Source organism: Leucoraja erinacea, chromosome 25 (genome assembly GCF_028641065.1).
Source record: "Leucoraja erinacea ecotype New England chromosome 25, Leri_hhj_1, whole genome shotgun sequence".
NCBI lineage: Eukaryota > Metazoa > Chordata > Chondrichthyes > Rajiformes > Rajidae > Leucoraja > Leucoraja erinaceus.
Genome location: NC_073401.1, coordinates 32,091,006 through 32,111,377, shown reverse-complemented (window position 1 = coordinate 32,111,377; position 20,372 = coordinate 32,091,006). Strand labels below are relative to the sequence as shown.

The 20,372-nt window shown below is 51.7% G+C and overlaps 2 protein-coding genes across 12 annotated transcripts in view; both read right to left on the bottom strand.

The window, feature by feature from the left end:
• Positions 1-282: 282 nt before the first annotated feature.
• On the bottom strand, positions 283-16,209 carry noc4l (nucleolar complex associated 4 homolog). The gene is made up of 11 exons (XM_055655540.1): positions 15,829-16,209; positions 13,550-13,670; positions 10,912-11,026; positions 10,068-10,146; positions 7,949-8,060; positions 7,530-7,590; positions 6,379-6,489; positions 4,522-4,694; positions 1,966-2,048; positions 955-1,068; positions 283-469 (listed from the first exon to the last, which is right to left on the bottom strand). Exons 1-11 carry the CDS (start codon positions 16,207-16,209, stop codon positions 353-355), a joined length of 1,467 nt encoding a protein of 488 aa, XP_055511515.1. The 3' UTR covers positions 283-352.
• A 1,975-nt stretch (positions 16,210-18,184) lies between these two features.
• Positions 18,185-20,372, bottom strand: part of ep400 (E1A binding protein p400) — a 114,758-nt gene continuing 112,570 nt past the window's right edge. For all 11 annotated transcript variants that reach the window (XM_055655507.1, XM_055655509.1, XM_055655515.1 and 8 more), the window contains one exon: positions 18,185-19,564. In XM_055655507.1, coding sequence (XP_055511482.1) covers positions 19,304-19,564 — 261 coding nt within the window. In that variant the 3' untranslated portion in view covers positions 18,185-19,303. The remainder of the gene's footprint in view (positions 19,565-20,372) is intronic.

Sequence of the window (20,372 nt, the reverse complement as noted above, 5' to 3'; positions counted from 1 at the left end):
TACTGGACTTGCACTAAACGTTATTCCCTTATCGTGTATCTGTACACTGTGGACGGCTCGATTGTAATCATGTGTTGTCTTTCCGCTGACTGGTTAGCGCGCAACAGAAGCTTTTCACTGTACCTCGGTACACGGGACAATAAACTCAAGTCACCGAGCACGTCTAACGGTTAGACCACCACCCACCCCATTCTCAGTCTCCCCCTCCCTGCACCCGGGCACACCGCAGATACAAACACCAGAACACAGCGACTCGTACAGAAGGAACATAAAACGGTGCAGAACACTCAGGGGTTTTTACTGGTTTCACTTTCAGCCACGACGTGTTTACACAGAGCGGTGACCACAGCAGTTACTCCAGAGCCCAGAGCTGGGGGACCAGACCTCTCCTCCGGCCCAGGATCCCGTCCGCAGCCTCAAACTCCAGCGGGGCGCGGCACGCCCTCTTCCTGGGCTCTCGCTCAAAGAGCTGCGGATAAAGAGAGACAAAACAGCTGGCTGAGCAACCCGCCTGGAGTCCACGTACACCCGACACTAGAGTATTCGCCCCCTCCCCTCCCCCACCCCCCCCCCCCCCACATAGACCCCCCAACACACCCCAACCCCCCCTCCGACACTTTAGACTCTTCACCCCCCCCCCCCCCCCCCCCCCCCCCCCCCCCCGCGTTCAATCCCGACTACGGGTGCTGTCTGTACGGAGTTTGCACGTTCTCCCCGTGACCTGCGTGGGTTTTCTCCGGGTGCTCCGGTTTCCTCCCACACGTGCAGGTTTGTAGGTTAATTGGCTCGGTGTAAGTGTACATTGTCCCCTAGTGCGAGTTAGTGTGCGGGGATCGCTGGTCGGCACGGACTCGGTGGGCCGAAGGGCCTGTTTCCACGCTGTATCTCTAAACTAAACTAACACGGTGGGCTGTACAGATGGCACGCTAGTGGCCGGGCACGGCGCGGACTCACCTCTGGGGTGGACAGGTCAAACAGCGCAGAGAGGTCCGTCTCCTGTTCAGACAACGCCTTCTTGATCACAGCCGCTGCTCCAGCAACATCAGGGTGGTAGTGCCGCTGCAGAGCCTGCAGTGGCCACAGGGGGGCACAGTCAGTCATGTGATAGGAGTAGAATTAGGCCATTCGGCCCATCAAGTCTACCCCGCCATTCAATCATGGCTGATTTACCTCTCCCTCCTAACCCCATTCTCCTACCGTCTCCCCCATAACCCCTGACACCCGCACCAATCAAGAATCTATCTACCTCTGTTTAGTGCCCCCCCCCCACCCTGACACAACCCCCCCCCCCCACCCTGACACAACCCCCCCCCCCAACCCCCACCCCAAAACCTTTAGCCCTCAGAGCTAAATCTAACTCTCTCTTGAAAACATCCAGTGAATCGGCCTCCACTGCCTTCTGTGGCAGAGAATTCCACAAATTCACAACTCTCTGGGTGAGAAAGTTTTTCCTCATCTCAGTCCTACATGGCCGACCCCTTATTCTTAAACTGTGTGACCCCTGGTTCTGGACTCCCCCATCCGTCAGTCCCGCCATCCCGGGAATTAACCTGGTGAACCTACGCTGCACTCCCTCAATAGCAAGGATGTCCTTCCTCAAATTTGGAGACTAAAACTGCACACAATACACAAGGCTCAAGAAATATATCCTCATCTCCATCCTTTAATTCTGAGGCTGTGCCCTCTGGTCCTAGACTCTCCCACTAGTGGAAAAATCCTCCCCACATCCACTCTGTCCAGGCTTTGCACTATCCGGCTGGTCGGAATCCTGGCCGGCTCCTATAAAGCTCAGAGGGTCGTCCCAGGTGTGGCCCCAGGTGTGGCCCCCAGGTGCGACCCCAGGTGTGGCCCCCAGGTGTGGCCCCAGGTGTGACCCCCAGGTGTGCAGTGAGGTGCATTACCTGTAGCTCCCACAAGGAGCTGTGACCCCAGGTGTGGCCCCAGGTGTGCAGTGAGGTGCATTACCTGTAGCTCCCACAAGGAGCTCTCCAACGCTCGGCACTTTGCTGGGTCCTCTTCATCCACAAGGTAGGGGTCAGCAGAAAGCTCTAGGGCAGGTGTAGGATTATTATTCTCACCTGTACTGAGGTACAGCCAACAGCTATGTTCTGCACATTATACGCAGTTCAGATAATACTGTACGTACATACAGTGACGTCAGACTCAAGTCCAACAGGTAGAGCAAAGGGGAAGATACAGAGTGCAGAATATAGTTCTCAGCATTGTAGTGCACCAGTACATAAGTGAAAGGGGCAGAATTAGGCCATTCGGCCCATCATGTTTACTGATCTATCTCTCCCTCCTAGCCCCATTCTGCTGCCTTCGCCCCGTAACCCCTGATACCCGCACTAATGAAAGATCCACAGACAAAGTCCAATGTCCACAATGGGGTAGAGGTGAATGGGACAGGACCCCAGCTTATGGAAGGGCCGTTCAGAAGCCTGATAACAGAGGGGAAGCAACTGTTCCTGAGTCTGGTGGTGCGCGCTCCCAACCTTCTGCCGGACGGGAACGGGGAGAAGAAGGAATGACAAAGAAGATAGGCAACATTAAACAAAACCAACAGTCAAAGAGTGACACAGTGTGGAAACAGGCCCTTCAGCCCAACTTTCCCACACCAGCCAACATATCCCAGCCACACTAGTCCTACCTGCCTGCACTCGGTCCATATCCAAACTTGTCCTATCCATGTACCCGTCTAACTGTATCTTAAACGTTGGGATAGTCCCAGCCTCAACTACCTCCTCGGGCAGGCAGCTTGTTCCATACACCCACCACCCTCAGTGTGGAAAAGTTACCCCTCAGATTTTCTTTCCCCCTTCACCTTAAACCCGTGTCCTCTGGTGCTCAAAGGAGTTGAAGGAGAAAGAGAAAATGCATTTTAAATCATATTTATATTAAAAGGGCAAGTAGACAAAAATACTGGAGAAACTCAGCGGGTGAGGCAGCATCTATGGAGAGAAGGAATAGGTGACGTTTCGGGTCGAGACCCTTCACCAGCATCTGCAGTTCTTTCTTAAACATATATTAACAGGGAGGTGTGTGTTTGCAGCAAAGGATGTCAGGAACCACACAGATAATAAAATGTTCAAAACCGCCTTACACCCTCCCTCCCTCCCCCCCCTGCCCCCCACAGCCCTGCACGTTTATTTCTGACACCGATCCAACTGACTCTGCTACCTTCAAGAGCCCTATCTAGCTCTCTCTTGAAAGTATCCAGAGAACCGGCCTCCACCGCCCTCTGAGGCAGAGAATTCCACAGACTCACCACTCTCTGTGTGAAAAAGTGTTTCCTCGTCTCTGTTCTAAATGGCTTGCCCCTTACCCCCCCCCCCCCCCTTGCCCCCACCCCTCCCTCCTCTATCCACCCACAGCCCCCCTAGCGTTACACCCCCTCGTAGCTCACACACCTCGTGTCATCTCTAGCCTTCGTTGATGTTCAAATGTGCGGAGCCGGTGAGCTGAAGGGCCTGTTTCCGCGCTGGGTCTCTCTACTAAAGACTTCAAAGAGGTCACAGGAACAGAATCAGGCCACTCGGCCCATCAAATCTACTCCACCATTCTATCAAGGCCGGTTTACCTCTCAACCCGAAACGTCACCTATTCCTTCAGGGTTGTGACTCGAAACATCACCTATTCCTTCGCTCCATAGATGCTGAGTTACTCCAGCATTTTTGTCTGCAGTTCCTTCTTAAACATTGCGTGTAAGGAATACAAGGCAAACGTGCTTGATTATTTATTCCTGTTCCTGTGAAACATAGACAATAGGTGCAGGAGTAGAGGCCATTCGGCCCTTCGAGCCTGCACCGCCATTCAATATGATCATGGCTGATCATCCATCATGGCTGAATGTCCTTCCAAACTCAAAAGTATACCGTACCAGGGCCATGTACAACTCTTGGCTTGTACTCCATAGACAGTGCAGATTCAGCCCTTCGAGCCTGCACCATTCGCCATTCAATATGATCATGGCTGATCATCCAACTCAGTATCCCGTACCTGCCTTCTCTCCATACCCCCTGATCCCTTTAGCCACAAGGGCCACATCTAACTCCCTCTTAAATATAGCCAATGAACTGTGACCTCAACTACCTTCTGTGGCAGAGAATTCCAGAGATTCACCACTCTCTGTGTGAAAAATGTCTCAGTCCTAAAAGATTTCCCCCTTATCCTTAAACTGTGTGACCCCTTGTTCTGGACTTCCCCAACATCGGGAACAATCTTCCTGCATCTAGCCTGTCCAACCCCTTAAGAGGAGAAACTTAAGGGGGTTTCAAGCTGAAACAAAGGGAGGGTGGGGGGGTGGGGGTCAGGAGGAGGGAGGGTGGGGGGGGGGGTGGGGGTGAGTGTGGGGGTGGGGGGGAGTGTGGGGGTGGGAGGGGTGAGAGAGGGGGGGGTGGGGGGGTGGGGGTGGGGGGGTGGGGGGGGGGTGGGGGGGAGAGTGGGGGCGGGGGGCGGGGGGGGGGGGGGGGGGAGGGGGGGGGGGTGGGGGTGAGTGGGGGGTCAGGGGAGGGGACGTACCTGTGTTGGGGGGCTGTGGGGGCCGGGGGGAGGGGAGGATCCGGCAGGACGGATGGCGACGGAGAAGGTTACAGATGAGGGGGATGACCATCAGCAAGGAGTGGGGTGGAGCGGTCAGTGCCAGTCTGGACAGCCGCTTGCAGAACGCTGCCACCAGGTACGCCGGTAAATGGCTGGTGGACAGAAGGCAACCAGTTAGTGGACGCCCACCATCATCCCACTATCCACATCCACCGCACACAGCTGTTATCAGGCAGCTGAATGAATGAATAAGTTTATTGGCCAAGTATTCACATACAAGGAGGTTACACAAAAATGCTGGAGAAACTCAGCGGCTGCAGCAGCATCTATGGAGCGAAGGAAATAGGCAACGTTTCGGGTCGAAACCCAAAGGAAATAGACAACGTTTCGGGTCGAAACCCAAAGGGTTTCGGCCCAAAACGTTGCCTATTTCCTTCGCTCCATAGATGCTGCTGCACCCGCTGAGTTTCTCCAGCTTTTTTGTGTAACCTTCGATTCTCCAGCATCTGCAGTTCCTTCTTAAACACTTCACATACAAGGAATTTGCCTTGGTGCCCCGCCCGCAAGTGACAACATGACATACAGTTAGGAATGACACATTAAACATTAATAATAAAACATTATCGATTAAACTTGTGAATTAAATAAAATACCAGAGCAAAAGGAGGCTATAGATATTTGGCTGTTGAGTAGAGCTACTACTCGTGGATAAAAAACTGTTTTTATGTCTGGCTGTGGCAGCTTTGACAGTCCGGAGTTGCCTTCCAGAGGGAAGTGATTCAAAGAGTTTGACCATCTGACCACAAGTAGAGAGCGGTCCTGAGCTCCAATCTTCATCATTCATTCGACACTGTCTTTCATCAGACATTACTGGACCTTATCTTGCACTCAATGTTATTCTCGTTATTCTCTTGATCATGTATCTGTACACTGTGGACGGCTCGATTGTAATCATGTATTGTCTTTCCGCTGACTGGTTAGCGCGCAACAAAAGCTTTTCACTGTACATGTGACAATAAACTCACCGCAACTCCCTACACAACAGGACCAATTCTCAGAGGTCGATAACTTACATCATTTCATAAGTGATAGGAGCAGAATGTCCTTCCTCAAATTAGGAGACCAAAATTGCACACAATACCCCAGGTGCAGTCTCACCATGGCCCGAATGAAAATGTCTTTGAGTTCCTCGACCCCCTTAGATCCTCTGTCCTCCAGTACATCTGGCAGATTGTTTGTGTCTTCCTTAGTGAAGACAGACCCAAAGTACCTATTCAACTCTTCTGCTATTTCCTTGTTCCCCATAATAATTTCACCTGTGTCTGCCTGTCTTCAAGGGACCCACATTTGTCTTTATTAATCTTTTTCCCTTAACATACCTAAAGAAGCTTTTACTGTCCTTCTGTATATTTCTGGCCAGCTTCCCTTCATACTTCATCTTTTCAGCCCATTTGTTGTCCTACGAAAGTTTCCCAATCCTCTGGCTTCCGGCTACTCTTTGCTGTGTTATACACCTTTTCTTTTAGTTTTATTCCATCCCTAACTTCCCCTGTCAGCCACAGTTGCCTCTGACTCCCCTTAGAATCTTCCAATCTTCCATAGCTCGTTCCATACACCCACCACCCTGTGTGTGGAAAAAGTTACCCCTCAGATTCCTATTAAATCTTTTGCCCTTCACCTTGAACCTGTGTCCTCTGGTCCTCGATTCCCCTACTCTGGGCAAGACTGTGTGTGTCTACCCGATCTATTCCTCTCATGATCACACACACACACACAATGATTTTCGACACAGCATGTAACGCAGGCAGGATGCAGCCAGCACCAACACACACTAACCTGGAGGACAGGAAGAGGTTGAGCAGGTGGAAGAACCTGGCCCGGTATTTGACGTGGAGTACGGAGGGTTCCAGTAGACTGTAGAGTTTGGTGTAGAAGTCGGGGTATTCCCTGCACCAGAAACACACGGTATTACCGTTACCGCCGCTGTACACACGGACAAACGCACACGCTCTCGTCACAACCCCTTCAACTGGGAGGTGACCCCCAAAATGGACAAGCGGGAGTGGAGTGGAAGCCTCGAGAGAGATGACATTTCCAACAGAGAAGATAGACACAAAATGCTGGAGTGACTCAGCAGGACAGGCAGGCAGCATCTCTGGAGAGAAGGAATGGGCGATGTTTCGGGCCGAGACCCTTCTTCAGACTGATGTCAGGGGAGGGGGCGGGACAGAGATAGAATGTAGTCTGGTAAAGGTCACAGTAACCAACCTTTCCCTCCACAGCCCTGTGTGTGTGTGGGGCTGGGGGTGGTGGAGTACAAGCGCTGGGGTTGGTGGAGTACAAGCGTTGGGGGTGGTGGAGTACAAGCACTGGGGCTGGTGGAGTACAAGCACTGGGGTTGGTGGAGTACAAGCGTTGGGGTGGTGGAGTACAAGCACTGGGGCTGGTGGAGTACAAGCACTGGGGTTGGTGGAGTACAAGCGTTGGGGTGGTGGAGTACAAGCACTGGGGCTGGGGTTGGTGGGGGTACAAGCTCTGGGGTGGTGGAGTACAAGCACTGGGGCTGGTGGAGTACAAGTCCTGGGGCTGGTGGAGTACAAGCTCTGGGGCTGGTGGAGTACAAGCTCTGGGGCTGGGGGTGGTGGAATACAAGCACTGGGGGTGGTGGAGTACAAGCTCTGGGGCTGGGGTTGGTGGAGTACAAACACTGGGGTTGGTGGAGTACAAGCACTGGGGGTGGTGGAGTACAAACACTGGGGGTGGTGGAGTACAAGCTCTGGGGCTGGTGGAGTACAAACACTGGGGCTGGTGGAGTACAAACACTGGGGCTGGTGGAGTACAAGCTCTGGGGCTGGGGTTGGTGGAGTACAAGCACTGGGGCTGGTGGAGTACAAGCTCTGGGGCTGGGGTTGGTGGAGTACAAACACTGGGGGTGGTGGAGTACAAACACTGGGGCTGGTGGAGTACAAGCCCTGGGCAAGACTTACAGGTTGTGCTGGTGGATGAGATTGAAGAGTCCGCTCAAGGCCAGCAGGCTGATGGCCCCCCCTGCAGAAGGCAAACACACGCCCGCAGTTAGACACACGGCCACGACCTGCCCCCCCCCCCCCCCCAACACCACCACATCCCCCCCAGCCACAGTCACACGGGCAGCTTCACGGTGGCGACACAGCGGTAGAGTTGCTGCCTCACAGCGCCACAGACCCGGGTTCGATCCCAACTACGGGCGCTGTCTGTACGGAGTTTGCACGTTCTCCCCGTGGGTTTTCTCCGAGATCTTCGGTTTCCTCCCACACTCCAAAGACGTGCAGGTTTGTAGGTTAATTAACTTGGTGTAAGTGTAACTTGTCCCCAGTGTGTGCGGGGATCGCTGGTCGGCGCGGGCTCGGTGGGCTGAAGGACGTACCAACATCGTAGGCTGCGGTGAGGAAGTCAATCATCAGCGTGGGCTTGCTCATGTGAGGCAGGACCGCCTCGTGGAAAATCACCAGCACCTTCTTGTAGAGAGCGATGGGGAGCTGTCAACACAGGAAAACCGGCATGGTTACCACGGCAACGCAGGCCCAGGCCCCACTGACCAGCCCAGGCCCGGTCAACTAAAACACACCGCAGGGGCAGGCAACTTTCCTGGTCTCTTACCCTCCAGCGAGTTGGGAGACACAGCATAGAAACAGGCCCTTCGGCCCACCAAGCTCATGCCAACCATCCATCACCTGGTTCGATCCTGACCTCGGGTGCTGTCCGTGTGGAGTTTGCACGTTCTCCATGTGACCACGTGGGTTTCCCCTGGGTGCTCCGGTTTCCTCCCACGTCCCAAAGACGTGCGGGTTTGTAGGTAAATTGCCCCCTAGTGTGTAGGGAGTGGATGAGAGAGTGGGATAGTGTGGGCCATCGCTGGTCGGCATGGACTTGTTGGGCCGAAGGGCCTGTTTCCGTGCTGTATCTCTAAAACTAAAACTAACTGGAAACACGGCCCCTGAACTACTGTTATTGATCAGCATTAACCCACAAATCAGATTCCCAGGGCGAGGACAGTCATTTGTCTGCTGGTCTTCACCACGGCCCAGTTGCGTTATGACAAGGGGACAAGTTATAACGAGTCCCCATGCATCAGACAATGGATCGGGCGTTTGCAGCAGTGGGTGCAGCTGCCATCTCTTGTTGTACAAAACAGTGGCGCAGCGGTAAAGTTGCTGCCTCACAGCGCCAGAGACCCGAGTCCTGGGTTCGATTCCGACCACGGGTGCTGTCTGTACGGAGTTTGCACGTTCCTCCTTGCGTGGGTTTTCTCCGAGATCTTCGGTTTCCTCCCACGCTCCAAAGACGTACAGGTTTGTAAGTTAATTGGCTTGGTGTAAATGTGAATTGTCCCCAGTGTGTGTAGGATAGTGTTAGTGTGCGGGGATCGCTGGTCGGCACGGACTCGGTGGGCCGAAGGGCCTGTTTCCGTGCTGTATCTCTAAACTAAACCTCCTGTCCTCGAAACAGGTATCAGAGGTCATGGGGAGAGTGCTGGACAATGGGGTTAGGAGGGAGAGATAGATCAGCCACCATTGAATGGCGGAATGGATTTGATGGGCTGAATGGCCTAATTCTACTCCTATTCCTAATAACTTTATGATATGTGAAACACTCTCAATTTCCAAGGCTGGTGTCAGGTTCCTGTCAGTAAGACAGGACTAGTGCTGATCAAACTATACTGGGATAGACAAACTGGGCGGGCGAGGCAGGATCTGTGGAGTGAAGGGATAGGTGACGTTTCGGGTTGAGACTGATGTGGGGGTGAGGGTGGGAGAGACGGAGACAGTGGGCTGTGGGAGAGCTGGGAAGGGGAGGGGAAGGAGGGAGAAGGCAAGGACTACCTGAAATTGGAGAAGTCAGTGTTGCTAGCGCTGGGTACCTCTGCTGGGGGGGCTTGTTGCAAGAGCATCTTTGCAAGTGTTTTGATCACACTCTGTCATACAGAAACTTTATGTAGCCACAGATCGATTGTGAGATTCTACATTGTTTTTGTACAGAGACGTGCACTTAACCTACTCTGCTGTTCTATATAAAAAACAAACGGCTGGAGGAAGTCAGCGGGTCAGGCGGCATCTGTGGAGGGAATGGACGGGCAGTGTTTAGGGTCGGGACCCTTCCTCAGACCTGACCACCCCACCAGATTAGTTTAGAGATGGATAAGATAAAGGGAATATTGCTGATGGGTTGCCATGGGGATGGGCTGTGGGAGAACTCTTTAGTTTAGTTTAGAGCGCGGAAACAGGCCCTTCAGCCCATCGAGTCCATGCCGACCATCAATTATCCATCTCTAAACTAATCTGTGGAGTGGGATGGTATGGTCTGAGGACCCGAAACACTGCCCGTCCATTCCCTCCACAGATGCTGCCTGACCCACTGGTCAGGGTCAAGGATCACTGGTCGGCACAGACTGGATGGGTGAAGGGCCTGTATCTGTAAACTAATCTATAACTAGTGGGGAAGAAGAATCAATACACGGCTACAGACAGATACAAGGACAAACTCACCTTGTATTTAAGGAATACAAGCCACACTTGCTCAAATTTTTTTTTCTGTTCCTGTGGATGAGAAGGTGGATATTTGTAAATCAATTATTTTGTAAAACAGAAACTGGCCGATCGTCCACGGAACCGACAAACGCAAGTGCTGGAGTAACCCCGACAATTTGACAGCGCAAACCAGCGTCTGTAGGTCCCAGTATCTACAATATGAACAGGGGTAACATAGACAATAGTTCTATGTTGTCCACTCTCTACACACCAGGGGCAGTGTTTACCGAGGCCAATGAACTTACAAACACACACACGCCTCACGTTCTCCTTGTTGGATCTTGCTGTGTACAGATTGGCTGCGACGTTTCCAAAGTGACTAGAAACATAGAAACATCGACAATAGGTGCAGGAGTAGGCCATTCGGCCCTTCGTGCCAGCACAATAATTCAATGTGATCATGGCTTCAAGGTTAAACCTTTGCACTAAATGGGGTGGGAGGTTGCAACATTCACGTGGTCCACCCTGTTTCGACGAATGCAATCAACCCGGCGCGTACACCTATCGACTTTAGGCTGTGCCACTGAGTTTACTCCAGCGTCACTTTCTTTCAGACTGATGGAGTGGGGTGATTTGCCGAGCAGCATGGAGGTGCTGGAGGAGAAGGGGGGGGGGTTGGGGTTGGTTTGCGTGTGTGATTGGGCTGGGCCTGCGCCCATCTGCAATTTGTTGCCCTTGGATGGTGTTTTTGCAAAGAGCAGTTGACAAGATGCTGGGCGTGGAAAGTTTCCTCCCCCACTCCACTGCACGCTTGAGAGCGGACAAGCAGGACAACGGACAGGTAGAGCGGCCTCTCACTCACCTGTACACAAGAGCTTCAGAATCATGTGAGAGCATCAGACCAAGGAGTTGCTGCACACAGGCTTGGTAGCGATGCCTCATCCACATCTTGTACTTGGTCTCCGCACTGTAGTCACCTGAAATTACACAACACTATGGATCCAAGAATGGGTCGACTGGGCTTGTACTCATTGGAACTTAGAAGGATGGGAGGGGATCTTACAGAAACATATACAATTCATAAGGGACTGGACAGGCTAGAGGCACTGACCCACTGAGTTACTCCAGCACTCTGTGAAACGTCACCTATTCATGTTCTCCACAGATGCTGCTGCTGCACCCGCTGAGTTACTCCAGATGTCCGTTTACAAAAAGAGCACAAAATGCTGGAGTAACTCCGCTGCCGTGGCAACGGGACCTTTATGGCCAAGTTGAGTCTGCATTTTGAACAAGTTTGGGCTTGCAGGGAACGATGGCAGGGGAAGCGTGGCGACTCTTGGGTACAGCCTCAGTGTCATCCACTGTTCTACTCGCATGTACTTGAATATTATTCTGCTTGTGTAGAGTCAGATATTTACTGTACTGCAGAAAAAAGGACTGTCATTGTAGCGCGGTTAGGGTTAGCGTCGATCATTGACAAAGCACTCATGCCTACTCCAGCACCGCAGCAGCAATGCAGAGCTCCCTCATCCCTGCACGCCTAACCACGTGAGGATGCTTCAGCCAATGCAGCAATGCAGAGCTCCCTCAACGCCACACTGGGGGCCTTGCAACCCATGCATTAAAAACAGCAAAATGCAGCAGGTGGCAGAACGCCGAACCAAAAGCAGGGAATGCTGAACATAGTCAGCAGGTCAGGCAGCGTCCGCAGAAAATGAGGGACAACATGAAATGTTGATGGCCTGATCAACAGATGCAGGTTCTGGTGTAGACAGAAATGCTGGAGGAACTCAGCGGGTGAGGCAGCATCTATGGAGCGAAGGATTAGGTGACGTTGTGGGTCGAGACCCTTCTTCAGACTGATGTCGGGGAGGGGGGGAAGATAGTAAGAGGCGGAGGCAGTAGGTTTGTGGGAGAGCTGGGAAGGGAGAGGTTGAGATGAGGGCCTGGATACAGACCCAGGTTCGATCCAGACTACGGGCGCTGTCTGTACGGAGTTTGTACGCTCTCCCCATGACCTGCGTGGGTTTTCTCCGGGTGCTCCGGTTTCTCTCTACACTCCAAAGACGTGCAGGTTTGTAGGTTAATTGGTTTGCTATAAAATGTAAATTGTCCCTGGTGTGTGTGTGTGTGTGTGTGTGTAAGATAGTGTTAATGTGCAGGGATCGTTGGTTGGCCCCGACTCGGTGGGCCGAATGGCCTGTTTCCGTGCTGTATTAGAATTAGAATTAGATTCCTTTATTGTCATTCAGACCTTTCGGTCTGAACAAAATTATGTTGCCTGCAGTCATATACAGAACCAATAAAAACAAAACATACAATAAACACAAATTAACATCCACCACAGTGAGTTCACCAAGCACATCCTCACTGTGATGGAGGCAAAGTCTTTAGTCTCTGTCTCTTCCCTCCTTGTTCTCCCTCTGCGCTGAGGCGGTCGATCCAGGCCGGAGATGCCGCTCTCCAGTCCAGCGGACCTCCGTGGTGATGTCGCCACCGCCGAAAGCCGGAACGCCGTCTCCGCTCCGAGACGGCCCGCCACAGCATCAGCTCCGGGTCCCGCTGCATCAGCTCCAGGCCGCTGCATCAGCTCCAGGCCGCTGCCGAAAGCCAGAACGCCGCACCAGCAAGTCGGGCCACCGCTGCCTCAGCCCCGAAGACGGCCAGCCTCTCGTTGGTGAGTCCTGGCTGGCTCTACCTCCGGAGCCTCGGGGTCAGTCGCAGGCTGGAGGTCGCCAGCTCCGCCATTAGGCCTCAGCGCAGACGGAGGCAGAGAAGGGGGATACGACAAAAAAGTCGCATTCCCCCGAAGGAAACATAGTAATTAGGTGCAGGAGTAGGCCATTCGGCCCTTCGAGCCTGCACCGCCATTCAATATGATCATGGCTGATCATCCAACTCAGTATCCTGTGCCTGCCTTCTCTCCATACCCTCTGATCCCCTTAGCCACAAGGGCCACATCTAACTCCCTCTTAAATATAGCCAATGAACTGGCCTCAACTACCCTCTGTGGCAGAGAGTTCCAGAGATTCACCACTCTCTGTGTGAAGAGACAGAGAACATGTTTCCCCCCCCCCCCCCCAACACAACCCAACAAACTAAAACTTAACCAAAACAAGACAAAAAAAACAACAGAAAAAAGTAATGACAGATGGACTGCAGGCGAGCCGCAGCTGTTAACAGTGCTGACACTTCCGGATATCTGTGAACTAAAGCTGATTGAAACATTAGATTAGATTAGATTAGATTTGTTTATTGTCATTCAGACCTTTCGGTCTGAACGAAATTCTGTTTCCCTGCAGTTATACATATAATTTAAAAAATGACAAAAACACACAATCAACACAAATTTAACATCCACCATCAGGGGCATCTTCCCCACTGACCTGTTTATCAGTGGCGAGTGGCAACTACTCTCCATTGTCCCGGTAGCCAGGAGCTGCCGACCCCATGGACTGGAGCAGCGACCCCAACACCTGGGCCCAGGTGAGAACACTTACCTGACATGGCCTCATCTTCTCCGGGCAACTGACCGACAAACAGATCACCTCGCTGCAGCAAGGTGCAAAACAACTTGCCGCAGGTGCGGATGGCTTCAAGGATATCGGCCTCTTCCTCAGCCTGGTGGGGAGAGCAGAGAAACACGTCAGGCAAAGTCATTCTCGCCAACCCTTGATTTAGTTTAGAGATGCAGTGCGGAATTTAGCCCTTCAGCCCACTGAATCTGCACCGACCAGCGACCCCCGCACATTAACACAAGCCGACACACACCAGGGAGAATCTAGACCCAGATACAAACACGTACGTCTTTGGAGTGTGGGAGGAAACCGAAGATCTTGGAGCAAACCCACGTAGACACAGGGAGAACGTAATCTCTGTACGGGCAGCGCCTGTAATCAGGATGGGACGGGTCTCTGGCCCTGCAAGCACTGTAAGGCAGCGGCTCTAACATGTTAAATTTGAGCGGTCGATTAATAGTTTAGTGGAGCTATAGAGCTGCTGCCTCACAGCGCCAGAGACTCGGGTTCGATCCTGACTACGGGTGCTGTCTGTAAGGTGTTTGTACGTTCTCCCTGTGACCCCGTGGGTTTTCTCCGGGTGTTCCGGTTTCCTCCCACACTCCAAGGACGTAAAGATTTGTAGGTAGATTGTCTTTGGTACATTTGTAAATTGTCCCTAGTGTGTGTAGGGTAGTGTTAGTGTGCGGGGATCGCTGGTCAGTGCGGACCTGGTGGGCTGAAGGGCCTGTTTCCGTGCTGTATCTCAGAGGTCAAAAGTAAAGGCCCTGTCCCACTTTCCCGAGTTACTCACGAACTCTCCCGAGTTTTCCCCTTGATTCGAACTCGGAGAATGATGGCCCTGTTTCACGGTGCGAGTCCACCCACAAGTGATCCCGAGTTTTAAACAAATCAAACTCGTGGTAATTACGTAGAATTAACGTAGCGGGAACATCGGCACTCGTAACGGGACTGGGGTTTGGAGGGAAAGAACAAATATATGAAACACCAAAAAAGAACAGCAGAGATGTCTTTGCTATACCGCTACAATAATCGGACTATTGGTACACTGCTGTTTCCTTGACTACGGTCATGTCTAACGACTCTTGTACATTTAATATACCAACGATGTCTAGCAGTGAATCTCACTCACTCACTCAAATCCGCAGAAAGACAAGAAAAGCTGGAGTAACCCCCCCCCCCCCGCCCCCGAAAAACTGAAGGGAGTGACAATCAACTGCCACGGATACAAATAATGTCATACACAAGAAAGGGCAGATTCTGGTTGACAAAAAGTGAACACACAGTGCTGGAGTAACACAAAGACGCAGCAGAATTTTGGAACCGTCATCCTGTCACCCATTCCTTCTCTCCGGAGATGCTGCCTGTCCCGCTGAGTTCGAGTGCCCACGGTAGACTCACGAGTCAGTACGGTAAACGCTACTACGTTCTTACAACGAGTTTAAAAGTTTAAAATTTTTACTTCAAGGGTAAATTTGACTCGTGGAAATCTTTCATCATGTTGAAACATTTTCACGAGTTAATAAGTTTCCCCGAGTACCTGCCGTTAGTGTTACGAGTTCCGACGTTCCCGCTACGTTAATTTTACGTAATTACCACGAGTCTGATTTGTTTTAAACTCTGGATCACTCGCGGGTGGACTCGCACCGTGGGACAGGGGGTTCACGTAGGTAGGTACGTACTCGCGCCAATTTATTTTACTCGTGGACTTTTTCAACAAGTTGAACAAACGTCCCGACTTACCTGATGCCCCGAGTTCCTACGGCTGGCATTACGAGCCGCTACGAAACGTCTACGCACTCGCTACCGACATTCCCCGAGTTCGAATCAATGGGAAAACTCGGGAGAGTTTGTGAGTAACTCGGGAAAGTGGGACAGGGGCTTAAGCTGTTGCTCCTAAAGTGTTATTGGTAAAGATCAACTCAACTTGAACATCCCTGATCTCCCTCAACCCCCAGGGACTGCCGCTTCCTCACTCCCCCCCCGCGGCGCTCCCTCACTCCCCCCCTCCCCTTCCCCCCCCCCGCGCCGCTCCCTCACTCCCCCCCCTCGGCGCTCCCTCACTCCCCCCCCCCCCCCCCCCCCCGCGGCGCTCCCTCACTCCCCCCCCCCCGCGGCGCTCCCTCACTCCCCTCCCCCCCCCCCCCCGGCGCTCCCTCACTCCCCTCCCCCCCCCCCCCGCGGCGCTCCCTCACTCCCCCCCCCCCCGCGGCGCTCCCTCACTCCGCCCCTCCCCCCGCGGCGCTCCCTCCCTCACTCACCTCCAGCGTCTCCAGGATGTCCAACACGGCGTTGGCGTTGGTCCTGCTGTCCAGCACCAGCCGCAGGCGGGCGGACAACGGCGCCTCATCCCCGGGCCCGCGCTGTTGCCGCCCCCCACCCCCTACACCGGGCCCGGCCCCGCGCTCTGCCTCTGACCCTGACCGTGTCCGTGTCCGTGTCCGTGTCCGTGACCGTGTCCGTGACCGTGACCGTGTCCGTGACCGTGTCCGTGACCGTGTCCGTGTCGGGGCCGCGAGCTCCAGCTCCATCATGGGCGCCGCCATCTTGCCCCTTGTGCCCGCCCTCACGTGGGTGAGCCGGACCAATGGGAGCGCGGAGTGAGGGCTGGTGGTGGCGCTGCTCCAGATTTGTGTCCACATTGTGTAGCAGCGACTGCAGTTATTGAAACATCGACAATAGGTGCAGGAGTAGGCCATTCGGCCCTTCGAGCCTGCACCGCCATTCAATATGATCATGGCTGATCATCCAACTCAGTATCCTGTACCTGCCTTCTCTCCATACCCCCTGATCCCCTTAGCCACAAGGGCCACATCTAACTCCCTCTTAAATATAGCCAATGAACTGTGGCCTCAACTACCCTCTGCGGCAGAGAGTTCCAGAGATTCACCACTCTCTGTGTGAAAAAAGTTCTTCTCATCTCGGTTTTAAAGGATTTCCCCCTTATCCTTAAGCTGTGACCCCTTGTCCTGGACTTCCCCAACATCGGGAACAATCTTCCTGCATCTAGCCTGTCCAACCCCTTAAGAATTTTGTAAGTTTCTATAAGATCCCCTCTCAATCTTCTAAATTCTAGAGAGTATAAACCAAGTCTATCCAGTCTTTCTTCATAACAGTCCTGACATCCCAGGAATCAGTCTGGTGAACCGTCTCTGCACTCCCTTCACACCCACACACGTGTATACACACACACACACGTGTACACACACACATGTACACACACCCACTCACACACGTGTACACTTACACACGCATGTACACATACACCCACACACGTGTACACGTACACACACAGACACCCACACACACAGACACCCTCACACACAGGATGGAGTAACACAGCAGGACGGACAGGCAGCATCCCTGGATTCTGTGTGTGTGTAACTTCAGGCAGGGTTTATTATCAGCTACCTGCAGCAGTTTCACACAGGCTCTGGGACAATGCACACAAATATAAAACCATGCAGAAATAAATGTACAAAATGTGATCAGTTTTACAGCATGGAAACAGGCTCTTCAGCCCAACTTGTCTATGCCGGCCAACATGCCACATCTAGTTCAGTTTATTGTCACGTGTATCGAGGTACAGTGAAAAGCTTTTGTTGCGTGCTAACCAGACAGTGGATCGAGCCGCCAGTGTAGACACAGAATAAAGGGAATAATATTTAACGCAAGATAAAGTCTCATAAAATCCAATTATATATAGTTTATTTTATTGACACATGTGGGGGCAACATGGTGACGCAGCGGTAGAGTAGCTGCCTCATGATGCCAGAGACCTGGGTTCGATCCTGACCACGGGTGCTGTCTGTGTGGAGTGGGCCTGTTTTCATGCTGCATCTGTAAAGTCTAAAGTGTACAGAGGTACAGTAAAAAAACTTTGTTGTTGCATGCTATCCCGTCAGCGGAAATGTTATACATGATTACAATCAAGCCACCCGCCGTGTACAGATACAGGATAAACAGAATAACGTTTAGTGCTAGGTAAAGTCCGATTAAAGATAGTCCAAGAGTCTCTAATGAGACTCTTGAGTGAGATAGTCCTCAGACTTCACCAGTCCCACCTGCTTGCGTTTGGCCCGTATCCCTCTAAACCTTTCCTCTTCCAAAAGCGTGCAGGTTTGTTGGTTAAATGGCTTCTGTAAATGTTCCCTGGTGTGTAGGATAGCAGTGTACAGATGATTGCTGTTCAGCACAGACTCAATGGGCTGAAGGGCCCGTTTCCTCACCATGTAACCGTCCCATTGTCTTTTAGATGTTGCTATAGTACCGGCCTCAACTACCTCCTCTACCAGTAGAAACAAGGAACTGCAGATGCTGGTTTATACCAAAGATACAGACACAAAGTGCTAGAATAATTCAGTGGGTGAGGCAGCACCTATCGAGTGAAAGAAATGTCCTTCGCTCCATAGATGCTGCCTCACCTGCTGAGTTTCTCCAGCATTTTTGTCTACCTTTGATTTTCCAGCATCTGCAGTTCCTTCTTAAACAGAATAATTCAGTGGGTAGGGCAGCATCTTTGGAGAGAAAGGATGGGCGACATTTCACGAATTCTGACTTTGAAAGAAATCTGGATTTTTAAGAAATACAGCAGATGTATAACAATACCAGGTGTAGTGCATTTACAAATGTATTCATTTATTACAATGTGGTAGAAGTGGTTTATGAGTACAACTAACAACATGGAATGATTTGACAGTGTAACAGTAATTCTAAACAGCATGACTGGAGATTTTTTCTCTCGCGCGAGCTCTCTTTGGTGTCCGTAGTCTTGAGTTCTCTGTGAGACATTGTCCATTTAGCCCTCACCATTTTACTCTCAGTAACAAAAATACCACGGCTCTTGAAACAATAACCTTTCACCTGGCTCAGCTGAAAAGAAGATTTAAAAAAAACAACGCCAACTGGGTGATCAAGAAAACGTTTATGTACAATTTTATTCTTAATCTCTTTTAGGTGATCACAAATGGGTAGACCATCATTTCCAAGGACAGGGGGTTTGGGGATGTTATAACACAGTGCTATGCAAAACCATAACAAATACTGTACAACATGTACACTAAGGACTAGAGGGGGTAACTTTGCAGGAGAGATTGCATCTTTAATGTGCACATACATAGAGAATTAAAAATAAACATCATCACCGTAAAACAAATACTGAAACATGAAAGCGTCATGAAAAAATGTAACGAATATACAAAACATTGTATCAAAAGTTTGTTAACAGACCGACGTCTTTTACTAGATAAGGAATGTTGAACTAACTCCAAAGTTCAATTCCTGCAGGCTCCTGTCCAATGTCCGCGATATCCGTGAGAAAAATATATACTACCGTTAAGTTCATAACATTCATCCAACCAAATCATGGATTAACAAATACTGAACACATGCCAAAACATCCACCTTCTGAATTTAACAAATACAGGAGCACATTAAAAATGTGCCCACAGGAAATCATATGTACAACACAGCTAAGGTTAAACCTTAGAATTATCGTATTTTTTAAAAAGATTTACAGAATTTGGGCTGTGCATGTTACATTAACATCAAGATTCTATAATCAAATGACTCACAGAACATTGAAGATGCTGGATTTGTCTATACACTAACTATGACACAATGGAGTGAACAGTGGTGGTTTGTTCAAGGGCAGTCCAGCTCAATGCAGTTAGCATGTTGTTGCACCAAGTAGGCAGGTAGGCAGGTAAGTAGGTAGGCAGGTAGGTAGGCGCTGGCTCAGTTGCTTTTCATGGGGGCTTTGAGCCTGACGGCGGGAGTGGTCCGCACTTGTACCTTGGCCTGCTGGCCGTCCGAGGCAGCGGTGGTCTGGACGGGGCTCTGCGGCGTGGGGGACTGTAGCTGTGGTGAGGCCACCCCCACCTGCTGCTGCTGCTGCTGCTGCACGACCTGCACGACCTGCGCTGCTGCTGCCGCGGGGATCACCTGCACGGACTGGCCTGCGGTCGCCTGTGACAGAGTCAGCGTCTGCGTCTGTGCCTGGAGCAACCAACACAAGGGCATCCGTTAGACCACCAGCTTACTCCCCTCATCCCAAGGGGCAGGCACAGTGGCTGGCGCAGCGGGTAGAGCTGCTGCCTCACAGCACCAGGGACCCAGGTTCGATTCTGAACTGTGTGGAGTTTGTGTATTATCCCCAGGAGGGGGGGGGGGGGTTTCTCCGGGTGCTCCGGTTTCCTCCCACACGCCAAAGACATGCGTGTGTGTGGGTCCTCTGTATATTGCCCCTCGTGTGCAGGGAGTGGATGAGAAACTGGGATAACATGGAACTAGTGTGAACCGTTGATCGATCTTCCCTACACACTAGGGGGCGATGTACAGAGGGCCAATGTGGGGGGAAACTGGAGCACCTGGAGAGAACGTGCAAACTCCTCACAGACAGCACTCGAGGTCAGGACGCAGTCGGGTCTCTGGCCCCGTGTGACAGCGGCTCTACCCGCTGCGCCACATACGTGCTCACCATCCCATCAGTTAGGTGAGCAGAATATCTCCTGACACAGTAACTTGTTCAATCAATTTAGTTCAATGTTGCAGAAATATAACTGTGAACTCCTCCACCCCATTGAGCTCCCTGCACGTGCTGCTGAACCCATTGCAGTTTTGTACAGTCTTGAAACTTGGCAAGTCATGTCATAGTCCACAATAAACTGTGATGAGGAATCTGCTTGAAGTGATATACGGTATTGTGCCCTGGCCAGGCTGCAAGTTTCATGGCAATATGTTACGTTTTGTGGTCTTTACTGGATACTCGTTTTGAATTCTGTATTTAATTTCCCAGCCACTGTGA